This window comes from Spermophilus citellus (genome assembly GCF_964194105.1).
Source record: "Spermophilus citellus genome assembly, chromosome: 18".
Lineage (NCBI taxonomy): Eukaryota > Metazoa > Chordata > Mammalia > Rodentia > Sciuridae > Spermophilus > Spermophilus citellus.
Window position 1 is genome coordinate 52,105,237 of NC_138200.1, and position 16,903 is coordinate 52,122,139.

A 16,903-nucleotide genomic window follows, 5' to 3' on the forward strand; every position below is an offset into this window, starting at 1 on the left:
ATAGCTAATGAGAGTACTTCACACACACACACACACACACACACACACGGACACAAAGATTTAATAAAATTAATCATTGTTACTACTTTTTTAAGATAATTCTTTTTTTTGGGGGGGGGGTACCAGGGGATTGAAGACTGAACCTAGGGATGGTTAACCACTGAGCCATATCCCCAGCCCTTTTTACTTTTTTGAGACAGAGTCTCATTAAATTGCTGAGGCTGATCTTGAATTTGTAATCCTCCTGCCTCAGCCTCCTGAATCTCTGGGATTTCAGGCATGTGCTACTGCACCTAGTGTATTAAGGGCATGTGTCACCGAGCCCGGCTATTAAGGGAAATCTTAAATGACATTTAAAGAACTGCAAACATTGCCAGGTGTGGTGGTGCAACCTGTAGTCCCAGTGACTGGGTAGGCTGAAGCAGGAGGATTGCATGTTCAAAGCCAGCCTCAGCAAAGTCGAGGCACTAAGCAATTCAGTGAGACCCTGTCTCTAAATAAAATGCAAAATAGGGCTGGGGATGTGGCTCAGTGGTTGAGTGCCCCTGAGTTAAATCCCCAGGACCCCCCCCCAAAAAAAGAACTTCAAACATACAATAGTAAAGAATGCATTAACCACTAGTAAAATGTGATGCCATTGTCTTGATTCATCCTACCAGCCCAGTGAGTTTTGCTTTTGTATCTTAAGTGCAAATGTCAATATAGTACCAAAAACAATGAATGTGTTCATATTATTATGAAAATAATTTTAAAAAATAGTTTGTGGATCCCTGCACATATCTTCGGAACCTCGAGGGGTCTGGGAATCACTTTGAGAATTGCTGCATTGCTATGATATCTTCATTTGCTCTGTGGGCATATCCTTCTGGAATACTTTTATTTCCTAGGAATGTTATTCTGCTCCTTTTTCTTATAATAACCCTCATATAAGCTTTGACTCTAATCCTTTTCTGGCTGTGTATTTAAGTGCAGTAAGTTCTTCTGTACTTTTAAGATAGGAAGGGTGAGCTCCACCGTACGTCCCCAACCCCATAGTTTTCTATTTCAAGGATTTGGAGCTCCCTCTTCTGTTGTGTTCACAAAGTACTGGAAAACATGAACTGTTTCCTGAGATCTGCCATTTTTGCTTCCCTTCCCTACTTGTGTCTAGACCTTCTCATTGTTGTCCTATCATCTCTGTTCCATCTAGTATAGATTCTGTTCCCACTAATTTCTCCAGGATATAGGTCTTTTCTTTAGCTTATGAATTTGAAAAGCTTATAAGGCCTATATTGTTCTAGCACCTCAAGATTTTATTTCAATGTAGTTCTCTCCTGAGTCATTGGGATTATAGGCCTGCACCACAGGGCTCTGTTATACTGCTGATTTAAAAAAGAAGATGTGATCTTAGAATCCTTGGATATAGGGCCTTTCACAGATGGGTTATGGGAAGAAGGAAGGCCTACTTTCATTGACTCTACTTTTATATACGTGGAGATCATAATATATCTACTGATGATCTCTTTTCAGAACTGGTGGAGTCTCTTTCATTACAGGGATCTTATGCTGGAAAAATTCATTCCATTGGTGATGCTTTCAGAAATTTTAAAAATCTCCGATCCTTAGATTTATCAAGGAATTTGATCACTAGCCTAAAGGTAAGTTCTATATTCTATGACAAGCCAGATAGCCCAGTTTGCTTTTTGATGAGCAGAAGAGAGAAATATTGTTAGCCTGGGGATTATTAAATCTTCTTTTTAAATGCTTTCCAGCTAAATTTTATTATTCACTATAAAATTCTTTCAACTAACTTTGTTCTATGTTTAAAGTAATTTCTTATAAAATATTGGGTAAATTCCATTTGTACTATATTAACTATATTAAGCACTCATTGCCTAGGGAAATAATTCAAATTTCAATATGTACAAAACAATCGTGAAGAAGTTAGGTCTGGTAGCACATGCTGGTGATCCCAGTGACTTTGGAGGCTGAGGCAGAAGGATCACAAGTTGAAGGCCAGCCTGAGCAACTTAGCTAGACCCTGTATCAAAACTTAAAAAATAAAAAGAGCTAGGGATGTTGCTTAATGGTAGAGTGCCCCTGGGTTCAATCCCCAGTGTCAACAACAACAACAACAACAACCAAATCATGAAGAGCACTTATAAAAATACAGATTCTTAATCTCTGCTCTGAGAGACACCCTGGGTATGGGTGGGCTCAGGACGTACCAAGGGCATTCTGATTATAGTGGTACATGAAGCACACAGAGAAACACTGGGTTATATTGCTATAGTGGGTTTTTTCTAGGAAGATCAGGAAATGGTTGTCTCAAAAAAGAAAAGAATGTCTATGTTGAGGCATGGTGGAACACAGAGCAGTACAGGAAAGTAGGAGCAGACTTGAATAGCATATGGAAGGATTAGAAAATAAAGAGCTCTGCAAAGAAGTACATACAGCATGGACATACAAGTTTTGTTTTCTTTATGATAGATCCTCAAATTGTGCTTCTTCTACATGTTCCCATTTTGCCCTAACTAATTGGCAAAGTCCTTCTATAGAAGACTGGAAGTGACAAAGACTCTCCTGGATTATTCTGTCAATTTTGCACTTTTTAGGGGATAGTCCATACCGTTCAAACCATATCATTCAGACCCAATCTGAAGGTATAACTTGCCTTAAAAGAGCAAGCCCAACTGGGTGATCCCGTAATCCCCGAAGCTCAGGAAGCTGAGGCAGAAGGATCACAAGTTTCAGGCCAGCATCAAAAATTTAGCGAGGGCTTAAGCAACTCAGGGAGATCCTGTCTCAAAACGTTTCAAGAAGGGCTAGGGGTATAGCTCTGTGGTTAAGTGCCCATGGGTTTGATCCCTGGTACAAAAAAAAAAAAAAAAAAAAAAAAAAAGCCCAAACAAGATAGATCAAATTTCCAACTAAGACTAAAAATAGCAACTCCAAGTTGAACTAGTATTTAAACTATTTTTAGCAGTCATTTATATTTGGCCCATCAATTTTAGAAAGGATTACTTCAGAGTTCTTAAGTCTCCCGTTTTCATATGTACATTTATTTGTCCTTTTATGCTAAAAAATTAAGTGAATATTTCTGTAATTTGTTTTTATTCTCCATTTCTTTATACTTATATAAATTGAGTGAAAAACTGCTGTGAAAGTTAATGAAATTAACATGTAATCAAATAACATATATAAAACTCCCAGTATAGTGTTTGGCATATAGGAAGCACTTGGTAAATGTTAATTTTCTACATTTATGCATGTATTATTTATCTACTTATATTCATTTTCAGTAGGCCTGAATTACTTTTCTCAATTTTCCCAGAGAGAAAATGTTTTGTGGCTTTTTTCTAATGCAGTGTTAGGGAATACATGAAATCATGCCAACTGGGAAAAGTCAGAGGAGGATAGAAATGATTTCCTTGATTTTATACTGAAAGACATTAAAAGGTTGCTTGAACCTGGCATGATGGTGCACACTTTAATCCCAGCTACTCAGGAGGCTGAGACAGGAAGATTATAAATTTGAGGACATTCTCAGCAATTTAGCAAGACCCTGTCTCAAAATAAAGAAAAAAAGAATAAAGAGATGGGAATGTAGCTCAGAGGTAAAGCATCCCTAGGTTAAGCCTAGTATCAACAAAGGAAAAAGAAAAGAAGATTGTTTGAGCTGGTGCATTAGACACATTAAAGACAGTCCTAAATAGAGGAAAGGAATGGGAGCAGAAGGAGGAGAAGAGGGAAAAGGGAAATACTGGGTAATGATATTGTCCAAATTATATTGTTATATCATGTACACAGACAAATATATAACAATGAATCCCACCAGTATGTATAATTATAATGCACCAATAAAAACATGGAAGTATGAAAAAAATAAAGACAGTCCTAATGGTATACTGCCCTGAGAGTAAAACCAAAGGCACTGATAACTGTTCCTAATCACTGACTCTTTAAAAGTTAAAAGTTAATAAAATTTTAAAAACAGAGAGAAATGCATCAAAATAAATAGGGTTCTACTCTGGAATGTTTTGTATATATATATTTTGAGTTTTCTGAATTTCCTGAAATAAAAAATTATTTTAAATGAGAGAAGAATAAAAACATTATTTTATAAATACATAATGGAAAATAATTTCACCTTTCTGAAATAATCCTCAATGGCAGTTATTCTTATGACAAGCATTTTAACTATTGCAATTAGGTGATTACAAATATATGTATATGTTTTGAAATATGGTCCTGAAATTTAGTGTTGGGCAAAAGCAGCTAACAAGCTAAATATATGCAAATTAAATAATTCTTTTCAATAGCAGATTTCAGCAGAACAGGAAAATTGTGGCTTTTCCCAGTCCTGATTATATTGTTGCCAGTTAAGTAAAGGACTGTGTTTGCTAAATCTGCAATATGAGAACAGAATGGAAGAACATTTCTACAAAGAGAAATGACTGATTAGGGGACGGGGAGCTTTCATGTTGGCAGTAACTCTGAAGAGGGAAACAAGGACAAGAAGGGTCCTAGACAGGTCCCCCAGGGAAGACTTGGAGAAAGTGTTGTTTTGTTTCACCAAATAATACATTGAAACTCAAAGTGATGCATTGATACACGAGGGTACCATCACATTATTATTATTATTATTACTACTACTGCTACTACTACTACTACTACTACTACTACTACTACTACTACTACTTCTATTACCACCACCATGTCCTCCTACCCCACAAGCAGCTCTTTTGCCTACCTTCCTTCCTTTTGTAAACTGAAGTTCTTAGGGAGTAAGGAGAATGGTTGAGGCAAAGGTGAGAAAGCCAAAGTGATTTGGACTGGCTACCACTAGGAAGGATTGAATTAGGAAAATGATTTGGGAGCCAACAGATATAGGGAATATCTGTTGATATATGAATGTCATTTTATAAAGATGTATGTGAACTTTTTAACACATAGAACACTCTGAGCCCAGGGGCTGCAGTAGTCTTATTCTCAGGTAACTGAATAGGAGTTCTAACCCTGTCTTTCTTGTGGGTGGTTTGGGTAATGCGTTTAAGAATAGAAAGTAGTAGACACGTTTCCTACAATGTGCAGTTTCCTAATGTGGTCTTTTCCTTGCAGGGCATCCAGTATTTATGCTCACTCCAAGACCTGAATTTATATTATAACAACATCCCTTCATTAGTGGAGGTGTCCCGCCTACAGCCTTTACCCTTCCTCAAAGAATTAGATTTGAGACTCAATCCTGTTGTAAGGAAAGATACAGATTATAGGCTCTTTGCTGTGTACACACTACAAACTCTGGAGAAATTGGGTGAGACCCTCCTCCTCTGCTCCTTCCCCAGAATCTTACTTGAAATCAGCTGCCTCTTAACCTTTTGGATGTTGGCCCAGAGTGTACACTGGCAAGGGACGTTTATTTATTAGTCAATATTTATGTAACTCTTTGTGTTGGCAGGATGTATGACGAGTCCGTTTATTGTTTATTGAATGACCACCTATGATTTTATCAGTCACTTCCAGCTTTAGTTTTCTTCAGTTGATGGTTTCACCACCACTTCCTTCTCAACATAAAATTTCCAGGTTGATACTTGTTTTTCCAGGTGCCCTAACTTTTCAACTGTATTAGCAGTAGAAAACTAATAATTCTTTGAGACTCAGTTGGCAAGGAATAAGAAATATCCCTTTGAATGAGCTGGTTTGCATTTTCTTATAATTTTATTATTAAGTTTACATTTCTTATTGATGTAAAATTTGATTTTACATGTTCCTGGGAAAATAATTGTAGGGAAACTAAGTGAACTCTTTCAGAAAATGGTCTAACTTTCAGTCTTAACATGAGATTGTTTGCTGTGTAAGCTCCACTTTTCTGAAGGGGTAGTTACCCTATGTGGCAGTTGTTGCTATGGCAGCCCTGTAGTCTCCCTGAGTTACTGCTTTCTCCAGTGACAACACAATAGTATTTGTTGTGACCTGTCTCTAACACACAAATATGAGGCTGGTCTTTAGTTTTTCCTATGTAAATAAGGTTTTCTGACCCACTACTCTTTACTCCAAAAAATAAACATGCTCAGACCACGGTTTTTGCCTCCAGATGATCGTACTGTTCGTGACAGTGAGAGGAAAGCTGCCAAGCTGCATTTTAGTCAGTTGGGGAACAGTGAAAATTTCCTCTTAGAGGTGGAAAAAAGGTAAGAAAATTCTCTATAAAAACAAACAAACAAACAACATTCTAGTTTGCTTCTGGACATAGGTCATAGTGAATTTCAATTTTCTTTATTTTCCAGCAGAAATCTCCCACAAGTTGTAACTACTTAGATCTGGAATCAAAGTATCTTTTCAGCATCCTGAGATTTATCTGATGAGACTTGCCCTAGTGGGTTCATTCCTGCTTTCTTGAATTGCTAGGTGTGCTTTGGATATACTTTTAAAATCTCCAGTGTTGTTGTTCACAGCTTATAGATAGGAACACTATGAGATGACTTCTCTCCATAAATGCTTAGCAACTCTTTTTCTTGATAGAATTATCAAGAAGCACATGGTATTTTTCTATTGAATAAGGAGATTTAAATTACCATGGGCAAGACTGCTAGAGAAAAAAAAATTGTCAAAAGAAGAAAAGGAAAGTATTTCTCAACAAAATAAAAAATAAACAGACCTTGAGGCTGTCTCTGAATGGTAGATATTTTCATTTATTGCTACTAAAATTCCATAAAAAGAAGGTACCATATCTTCTATCTCAAAACCCATTCTTTAAAAAATTAGCTTTATAATTTTAAGTGAAAATTAGATAAATAATTACAATTTAAATAACACCTACAGGTATACTGAAAAAAATCACTATATCCTACCACTGAGAGTTAACTATTATTAATATTTTGTGTACATGTAGGCATATACATTTTAGTCATCTGTGTACTATAGATACATGTAGTTGTAAATATTAGTATTTTTTCTGATGACAAAAGTAATACATGCTTATTTTTGAGAATTTGGAAAGTACAGGAAAAACCCATGAGAAACAAAATAAGTAACTCATAATCCCATCATCCAGAAATAAGATTAATTATATTATGGTAAATATCCTTTTACTCAGGTATATGTGTGTATGTGTTCTGTGCATATAAATATATATGCATTTATTTTTATAGTAATTTGCTTCCTATACATACCGTTTTTAATTTAACAAGATATTGTGAATGTATCTTAACAACATTATTCTTCCGTTCTTCTCCAGAATAAGTTTTTTGTTTATTTTTTTTAATTGTATTTACCCCTTAATAGAACATATGCTCCATGAGCCTGAGGACTTGTTGGTTACATTTATTGTAGTGTCTGTGGTGCCTATGACAGTGCCTAGCACATAGAATGTGCTAAGAAATCATTTATTGAATGATGAATGAATGAAGTCAATGCCTGTTGGCCTACCATCATCTTCTTTAGTCACTTTGCCTATTTCTGCTCTGATCTATATGTTTTATAGTGTAACCCTCAAAGAACATTCTTAGTTTCCTATCTTTCCTTAGTTCCCTATTTTTAAAAAAATCAGGTTTATTGAGGTTAATTTACATAAAGAAAATTTACTTTGCTGTAGACAGAAATAGAATGTTTCTAAAAATTATTTGTATAGATATAGTTTGTATACTGATTCCTATTTTAAATGCACTGGGAAAACAGAGATGAATTAATGTATAATTGAATAAACTTTCTAGTAAGACAAATAATTAATCTCATCATTTATCTGTTTAGGTACCATATAGGTGATTGCTACACCAGATATAAAATGTTACTCTATGCTCAGTGTTAATATCATACAAGCTCTTCAATCTTGGGTGAAGTCTTTTTAAGACTCTCTGAATATCAATTCCCCCACCTATAAAATGGGGTTAATACTAGTAGGTAGGATTTTATGATTGAATGAGATAGTGAGTTTAAAGAGCCTGGCACATAGTCTAGGCTTCCTGTACTTCCACTTCCCAAGATATCTACCTCAATCAAGTGCAAACATTTGCCTTTTTTAATCTGTTTTTCTAACTAATGGCTATAGTTGTCTCCACTATAATTCTTAGCAGCAGAATCTTCCTTAATGTGTCTTAACTATAAGTGTTTTAAATGATTAAAAAGGAAACATCCTACTCTCTCATTCAGACTTAAGTTTCTGTCAAGAGAACAAAGTAAGTTCTAAATTTTCTGAATGATAGTGTCTTTCTCTCTCATCATTCCCAGTATAAATATTATGACTTTTTAAAAATTATGACTTTAAAAAAATCATGACTTTAACTCTGAGATATTTGTAAAGAATAATCCTACAGCATCTGGGGGAAAAAAATCAGACCACCATGAACTAATGTTTTCTAAATAGCATGGATTGGTGATCTTAAAAGCTTTCTTTTGAGTTTCAAATAAATTCTTCTATGTGACAGCTCTAGGGAGAAGACAATAAAAAACTGTGTGACAGATGAGGGCTCTGCATCAAAAGTCAATACTGATGTTGACACAAGAATTGAAACAGGTAAACTTTCTCTCTGTGATCATAAAATGATTAGGATATTAGTTGTTTCAGCTGTCATAGCCAATCTTGAATTGGAAGAAGACAAAGTAGTTGAGAGAGCATAGATTTGAAACAAACATAAGATTTATTGACTGTATTTTTTCTTCTTCCTTTCAATGCCAGAAAGACTCTGTTGAGTAGATGTAACCCAAAACCCTTCAAAGTACAAGCTGTAGTAAAAGAGTTCAATTTCATTTATATATTTTACATCATTAGAACACCCTAAAATTATGTTGCCCATCCCCATGCCAAGGTGATCTATTTCATTAGTGAGATTTGTGACTCATCTGTGTCTGTGCAAGTGATACCCTGGGCCTCCTGGGCTCCCCAACCAAGAACCTTCCCAGCTGCAGAATCTCTTGTGTTCGTGCTATATATCTGTAAGCACTATTGGTAATCCAATGTGATTAAAATTGTTATGCCACATTAATGGTCCTGCCATAGGCAAGGAGAAGGCTTTCCAACAGATAAATTGTAACTAAAACAGGGCTGGGGATGTGGCTCAAGCGGTAGCACGCTCGCCTGGCATGCGTGCGGCCTGGGTTCGATCCTCAACACCACATACAAACAAAGATGTGTGTCCGCCGAAAACTAAAAAATATATATTAAAATTGTTTAAAAAAATTGTAACTAAAACATTAGTTCCTTGTGAATTAACCTGGCTTCCTCATCAGTTAAGTCATATAACCTTTAACTTTCTTCTGTCTCAGGTCTTTGTCCTTTTGAAAGATCTATTGAATTATATATAAAGTCTAAAACCCAGTAGATTTTCTATTTTTTATTTTTTTATTTTTTTTATTTTTTTAATTGGTTGTTCACAACATTACAAAGCTCTTGACATATCATATTTCATACATTAGATTGAAGTGGGTTATGAACCCCCAATTCTACCCCAAATGCAGATTGCAGAATCACGTCGGTTATACATCCACAATTTTACATAATGCCCTATTAGTAATTGTTGTATTCTGCTACCTTTCCTATCCCCTACTATCCCCCCTCCCCTCCCCTCCCATCTTCTCTCTCTACCCCATATACTGTAATTCATTTCTCTCCTTGTTTATTTTCCCATTCCCCTCACAACCTCTTATATGTAATTTTGTATAGCAATGAGGGTCTCCCTTCATTTCCATGCAATTTCCCTTTTCTCTCCCTTTCCCTCCCATCTCATGTCTCTGTTTAATGTTAATCTTTTCTTCCTGCTCTTCCTCCCTGCTCTGTTCATAGTTGCTCTCATTATATCAAAGAAGACATTTGGTATTTTTTAGGGATTGGCTAGCTTCACTAAGCATAATCTGCTCTAGTGCCATCCATTTCCCTGCAAATTCTATGATTTTGTAATTTTTTATTGCTGCATAGTACTCCATTGTGTATAGATGCCACATTTTTTTAATCCATTCATCTATTAAAGGGCATCTGGGTTGGTTCCACAGTCTAGCTATTGTGAATTGTGCTGCTATGAACATCGATGTGGCAGTATCCCTGTAGCATGCTCTTTTAAGGTCTTCAGGGAATAGTCCGAGAAGGGCAATAGCAGGGTCAAATGGTGGTTCCATTCCCATCTTTCCCAGGAATCTCCAAACTGCTTTCCAAATTGGCCGCACCAATTTGCAGTCCCACCAGCAATGTACAAGTGTACCCTTTTCTCCACATCCTCGCCAGCACTTGTTGTTGTTTGACTTCATAGTGGCTGCCAATATTACTGGAGTGAGATGGTATCTTAGGGTGGTTTTGATTTGCATTTCTCTGACTGCTAGAGATGGTGAGCATTTTTTCATGTACTTGTTGATAGATTGTATATCCTCCTCTGAGAAGTGTCTGTTCAGGTCCTTGGCCCATTTGTTGATTGGGTTGTTATACAAAGAACTCAAAAAATTAGACAATTTTTTGAGTTCTTTGTATACTCTGGATATTAGGGCTCTATCTGAAGTGTGAGGAGTAAAAATTTGTTCCCAGGATGTAGGCTCCCTATTTACCTCTCTTATTGTTTCTCTTGCTGAGAAAAAACTTTTTAGTTTAAATAAGTCCCATTTGTTGATTCTTGTTATTAACTCTTGTGCTATGGGTGTCCTATTAAGGAATTTGGAGCCCAACCCCACAATATGTAGATTGGAGCCAACTTTTTCTTCTATCAGACGCAGAGTCTCTGATTTGATATCAAGCTCCTTGATCCATTTTGAGTTAACTTTTGTGCATGGCGAGAGAAAGGGATTCAGTTTCATTTTGTTGCATATGGATTTCCAGTTTTCCCAACACCATTTGTTGAAGATGCTATCCTTCCTCCATTGCATGCTTTTAGCCCCTTTATCAAATATAAGATAGTTGTAACTTTGTGGATTAGTCTCTGTGTCCTCTATTCTATACCATTGGTCCACCCGCCTGTTTTGGTACCAGTACCATGCTGTTTTTGTCACTATTGCTCTGTAATATAGTCTGAAATCTGGTATCGCTATACCGCCTGATTCACACTTCCTGTTTAGAATTGCTTTTGCTATTCTGGGTCTTTTATTTTTCCATATGAATTTCATGATTGCTTTATCTATTTCTACAAGAAATGCCATTGGGATTTTGATTGGCATTGCATTAAACCTATAGAGAACTTTTGGTAATGTCGCCATTTTGATGATGTTAGTTCTGACTATCCATGAACAGGGTATATTTTTCCATCTTCTAAGATCTTCTTCTACTTCTCTCTTTAGGGTTCTGTAGTTTTCATTGTATAAATCTTTCACCTCTTTTGTTAGGTTGATTCCCAAGTATTTTATTTTTTTTGAGGATATTGTGAATGGAGTGTTTTTCCTCATTTCCGTTTCAGAAGTTTTGTCGCTGATTTACAGAAATGCCTTTGATTTATGCGTGTTGATTTTATATCCTGCCACTTTGCTGAATTCATTTATTAGTTCTAGTAGTTTCTTTGTAGACCCTTTTGGGTCTTCTAGGTATAGAATCATGTCATCTGCAAATAGTGATCATTTAAGTTCTTCTTTTCCTATTTTTATGCCTTTAATTTCTTTCGTCTGTCTAATTGCTCTGGCCAGTGTTTCGAGAACTATATTGAATAGAAGTGGTGATAGAGGGCATCCCTGTCTTGTTCCAGATTTTAGAGGGAATGCCTTTAACTTTGTCCATTCAGAATGATGCTAGCCTGAGGCTTAGCATAGATAGCTTTTACAATGTCAAGGTAAGTTCCTGTTATCCCTAGTTTTTCTAATGTTTTGAACATAAAGGGATGCTGTACTTTGTCAAATGCTTTCTCTGCGTCTATCGAGATGATCATATGGTTCTTATCTTTAAGTCTATTGATGTGGTGAATAACATTTATTGATTTCCGTATATTGAACCATCCTTGCATCCCAGGGATGAATCCTACTTGATCATGGTGCACAATTTTTTTGATGTGTTTTTGTATTCGATTCACCAGAATTTTATTGAGGATTTTTGCATCTAGGTTCATTAGAGATATTGGTCTGTAGTTTTCTTTCTTTGAGGTGTCTTTGTCTGGTTTCGGAATCAGGGTGATGTTGGCCTCATAGAATGAATTTGGAAGAGCTCCCTCTTTTTCTATTTCCTGAAATAACTTGAAAAGTATTGGTATTAATTCTTCTTTAAAGGTTTTGTAAAACTCCGCTGTATACCCATCCAGTCCTGGGCTTTTCTTGGTTGGTAGTCTTTTGATGGCTTCTTCAATTTCATCCATTGATATTGGTCTGTTCAAATTGTGTGTATCCTCCTGACTCAGTCTGGGCAAATCATATGACTTAAGAAATTTATCGATGTCTTCACTATCTTCTATTTTATTGGAATATAGGTTTTCAAAATAATTTCTAATTGTCTTCTGTATTTCTGTAGCATCTGTTGTGATATTGCCTTTTTCATCCCATATGTTAGTAATTTGAGTTCTCTCTCTTCTTCTCTTCGTTAGCATGGCTAAAGGTCTGTTGATCTTATTTATTTTTTCGAAGAACCAACTTTTAGTTTTGTTAATTTTTTCAATTGTTTCTTTTGTTTCAATTTCATTGATTTCCACTCTGATTTTAATTATTTATTGCCTTCTGCTACATTTGCTGTTATTTTGCTCTTCCTTTTCTAGGGCTTTGAGATGAAGTGTGAGCTCATTTATTTGTTGGTTTTTTCTTTTTTTGAGGAATGACCACCAGGCGATGAATTTTCCTCTTAAAACTGCTTTCATTGTGTCCCATAGATTCCGATATGTTGTGTCTGTATTTTCATTTATCTCTAAGAATTTTTTGATTTCCTCCTTTATGTCTTCTGTAACCCATTGATCATTCAGTAACATATTGTTCATTTTCCATGTGATGTAGGATTTTTCCTTCCTTCTTTTATCATTGATTTCCAGTTTCATTCCATTATGATCAGATAAAATGCAAGGTATTATCTCCACCCCTTTATATTTACTGAGGGTTGCCCTATGGCATAATATATGGTCTATTTTTGAGAAGGATCCATGTGCTGCTGAGAAAAAAGTATATCCATTTGATGATGGTTGATATATTCTATATATGTCAGTTAAGTCTAGGTTATTGATTGTGATATTGAGTTCTATAGTTTCTTTATTCAACTTTTGTTTGGAGGATCTGTCCAATGGTGAGAGAGGTGTGTTGAAGTCACCCATAATTATTGTGTTGTGGTCTATTTGATTCTTGAACTTGAGGAGAATTTGTTTTATGAATGTCGCAGCACCATTATTTGGTGCATAAATATTGATAATCGTTATGTCTTGTTGGTGAATGGTTCCTTTTAACAGTATATAATGTCCTTCTTTATCCCTTTTGATTAACTTAGTCTTGAAGTCGATTTTATTCGATATGAGGATGGCCACCCCTGCTTGCTTACGAGGACCATGTGCGTGGTATATTTTTTCCCATCTTTTCACCTTCAGCCTGTGTATGTCTTTTCCAATCAGATGTGTCTCCTGGAGGCAGCATATTGTTGGATTTGTTTTTTTAATCCATGATACCAGCCTATGTCGCTTTATTGGAGAGTTTAAGCCATTAACATTCAGAGTTACTATTGATATATGGTTTGTACTTCCATCCATGTTTGATTATTTATCCTTTTTTTAAAAAATTTAGTTTGTTTCTCCATGATTATCTTTCCCCTCGCCCTCTGTCTTTACCGAGGCACTTCCTACTGATGGTTTTGGTTATTGTTTTTCATTTCTTCCTCGTGTAGTGTTTTGCTCAAAATGCTTTGCAATGCTGGTTTTCTGGCTGCAAATTCTTTTAACTTTTGTTTATCATGAAAGATTTTTATTTCGTTGTCATACCTGAAGCTTAATTTTGCTGGATACAGAATTCTTGGTTGGCATCCATTGTCTTTCAGTGTTTGAAATACATTGTTCCATGACCTTCTTGCTTTCAGTGTCTGTGATGAAAAATCCATTGTTAACCTTATTGGTTTACCCCTGAATGTAATCTGTCTCCTTTCTCTTGTAGCTTTTAATATTTTCTCTTTGTTCTGTATATTGGATATCTTCATAACAATGTGTCTTGGCGTTGGTCTACTGTGATTTTGTGTGCTCAGTGTCCTGTATGCATCTTCAATTTGTATATCTGTTTCCTTTTTTATTTCTGGAAAGTTTTCTGTAATTATTTCATTCAGCAGGTTACTCATTCCCTTGGTTTGAATCTCTGTACCTTCTTCTATCCCGATGACTCGTAAGTTTGGTTTTTTTATGTTATCCCATAACTCTTGGATGTTTTTCTCGTGTTTTTTTACCAGCCTTTCTGAGTTGGCTAGACTCTTTTCAAGATGATATATTTTGTCTTCATTATCTGACGTTCTGGCTTCTACTTGCTCCACTCTGTTAGTGATACTCTCAATTGAGTTTTTAATTTGGTTTATCGTTTCCTTCATTTCTAGAATTATTGTTTGATTATTTTTTATAATCTCTATCTCCTGATAGAGATGCTTAACTTCTTCTTTTATCTGTTTATGTAATTCATTCTCAATGTGTTCTTTCGCTGCTTGAATTTGCTGTCTTGTATCCTCTTTAAGGTTCCATTCCATCTGTCTAAGGTGTTCCTTGAGTTCTTTATATGACCATTTTTCTGATGACTCTAGGTCCTCCTGAGTATTTAGGCTGTCCTTCATTGTTTGTACTCCTTTTCTTCCTTGCTTTTTGAAGCTGCTCATGTTACTTCTTGTTCTGTTTGACTGATGAGTTACTGTTTACTCCTATAAATTTATTAGATGCTTGGGAGGAAAGGTATTAGAAGGGAAGGGAAGAAGTCACTAAAGAGAATGAGAGTAAGCAGGTAGAATTCAAGGAAGGGGGGATAAGATAATTGAAAAGAAATGAAGACAAAAGAAGAAAAAAAATAGGAAATAAAAAAAGAAAAAAAAAATTTTTAAAATAATTTTAAAAAATTAAAATTAAAATTAGAAGAAAAAATTTAAAAAAAATTGTAAAAAAATTTAAAAAAAACAACAAGAAAGAAAAATGAAAATGAAAGAAAAACCCAAATCAAAAAAAAAAAGAGAAAAGAAAAAAAAACTAATAAATGCAGTCTTAGAGTTTGATTAACTTCTCTTCCAGTAGGTGGCGCTGTGCCCACCAGGCCAAGTTTCTCCTGTCAATATGTGGGAACCAATCACTGTGCAGCAGCTCCTCCCAGACTGGGCGAGTCTCCAATCCTGAGTGCCTAGGGCCTCCTCTTGTGTCTAGTCACTTCCCACTTTTCCTCTAGCCAGGCCCCTCTCACAGGTGCCGCTCACCATAATACTGGCTACACGCCAGGTCTGCTGCTCCCGGGAGCCCTGTTTTCATGAACGACTGGGCACACTCTTCCAGTTTGCCATTCCCTCAGACCCTAAGTTTGTAGAGCTTGGGGCTGAGAATCCTCAGCGAATTTTACTTGCCCTCCGATAGCCACGCCCCCGTAGCTGGTGCAAGAGACCTCAGCTGTTAGCACTGGTGGGAGCGGTAGTTCCGCGCCGTGGGTCCCGTACCACCCCTGATTCCCTCGGTCTGGCTATCGTGCTCACAGGAGAGCTGGGAGGGGCCCTTAAGGTTTCCCCGATGTGTGGAGAGGGAAGGCTAGGGAATTACACACCTGTAGCCGCAGGTTTCAATGAAGTTATCTCCTCCACCGCAGTCTGATGACATCAGTTCTCTGCCATGGTGGTATCTCTTGCAAATGGCGACAGTTCGTTTCCCTTTGCCGGGCGACCAATGCAACGGGTGGGTCCTCACTGTCTCTCCCAAGCCCCGTTTCAAACCTGTGGCCACTACCTATGAAGGCTCGGTAGGCATTAACCTCCGTAGGATGAGAAGGGCTGACCAGTTGTTTCAGCCGGGTGGATTAGTGCTGAGTCACAAGCTGTTTGTCTGCAGGAAGCAGGCGAACGGGAGCTTGAATTCAGCCGTCCAGTAGATTTTCTAAAATCTCAGCAATAATTTAATAGATTGGCTCTGCAGTCTAGATATTAATGGTTTTCAATTCACAACCTACAATATTTTATTTTCCTGACTTATTTACCCATGTAGACATTTATTGGTAAGTCATTTTTACAGTATTTTATAGTGAAATAAACTATATTGAGGTATGATTTTACCTTTTCTTTCTTGGCTGTTTCAGTGTATATGATTGATGGAACTATGGGTTGCTTTATTTCTTTTTAAATAGCATTTTGTTTTAAAAAATGGATGCAATTTTTTTTAAATAATTTTGACAAATACTGAAGTACCTGAGAACAACACTTTAATTACTCATAAGCCTATTTCTTTTTTTTTCCTTAAGCCTACTTCTAATGAGAATCCCAGTTTTACTTTGTTATATAGATTTCCCCATTATCAGCATTTGGTGTACAGTTTAGTACTTTTTCTGGGTACTTTTTCTACCATTTATAGATCCATTTCTAGACAGAAAAATACCTTGAAACATAATTTTACTATCCCTTTTAGTATTCAGTATGAGCTGAATTAGACTCCATTTTTGTCATATTGTGTCATTAGCACAGACTCATTCTATGAGCTAAAATGTCTTAAAGTGCACAATCTCTACTAATAACAACTGCTTTACTAGATAGCCTATTTCTGAAGGTTCTTGAAAGTACCAGCTGTTGCCTGGATTTTTTTATATAAACTTGTTTTCTTACTTTGAGGCATTAAATAGCTTTGTTTTCCACTGCAAATTGTATTTGTACTAGATCCCTGGGGAAGGTGGCCTGAGAGCACTGTTGGTAATCCAATATGATTAAAGTGGTTATGCCATGTTGATGGTCATGCCACAGGCTAAGAGAAAGCTCTCCTGGAAAACAGCTCCCACTGACTCTTTTGTTCAAAACAGTGTTCTCCTAACAAGCATTTTGAAAGGCAGGGAATTCCTACTATCTTGAATCCTCCTCCTG

The 16,903-nt window shown here is 36.3% G+C and overlaps 1 protein-coding gene across 1 annotated transcript in view; it reads left to right on the forward strand.

Annotated features, from left to right (window-relative positions):
* Positions 1-16,903, forward strand: part of LRRC36 (leucine rich repeat containing 36) — a 73,048-nt gene that overhangs the window by 19,119 nt on the left and 37,026 nt on the right. Inside the window, exons 2-5 of the mRNA XM_081274987.1 lie at positions 1,510-1,637; positions 5,101-5,293; positions 6,074-6,170; positions 8,403-8,491. Coding sequence (XP_081131113.1) covers positions 1,510-1,637; positions 5,101-5,293; positions 6,074-6,170; positions 8,403-8,491 — 507 coding nt within the window. The remainder of the gene's footprint in view (positions 1-1,509; positions 1,638-5,100; positions 5,294-6,073; positions 6,171-8,402; positions 8,492-16,903) is intronic.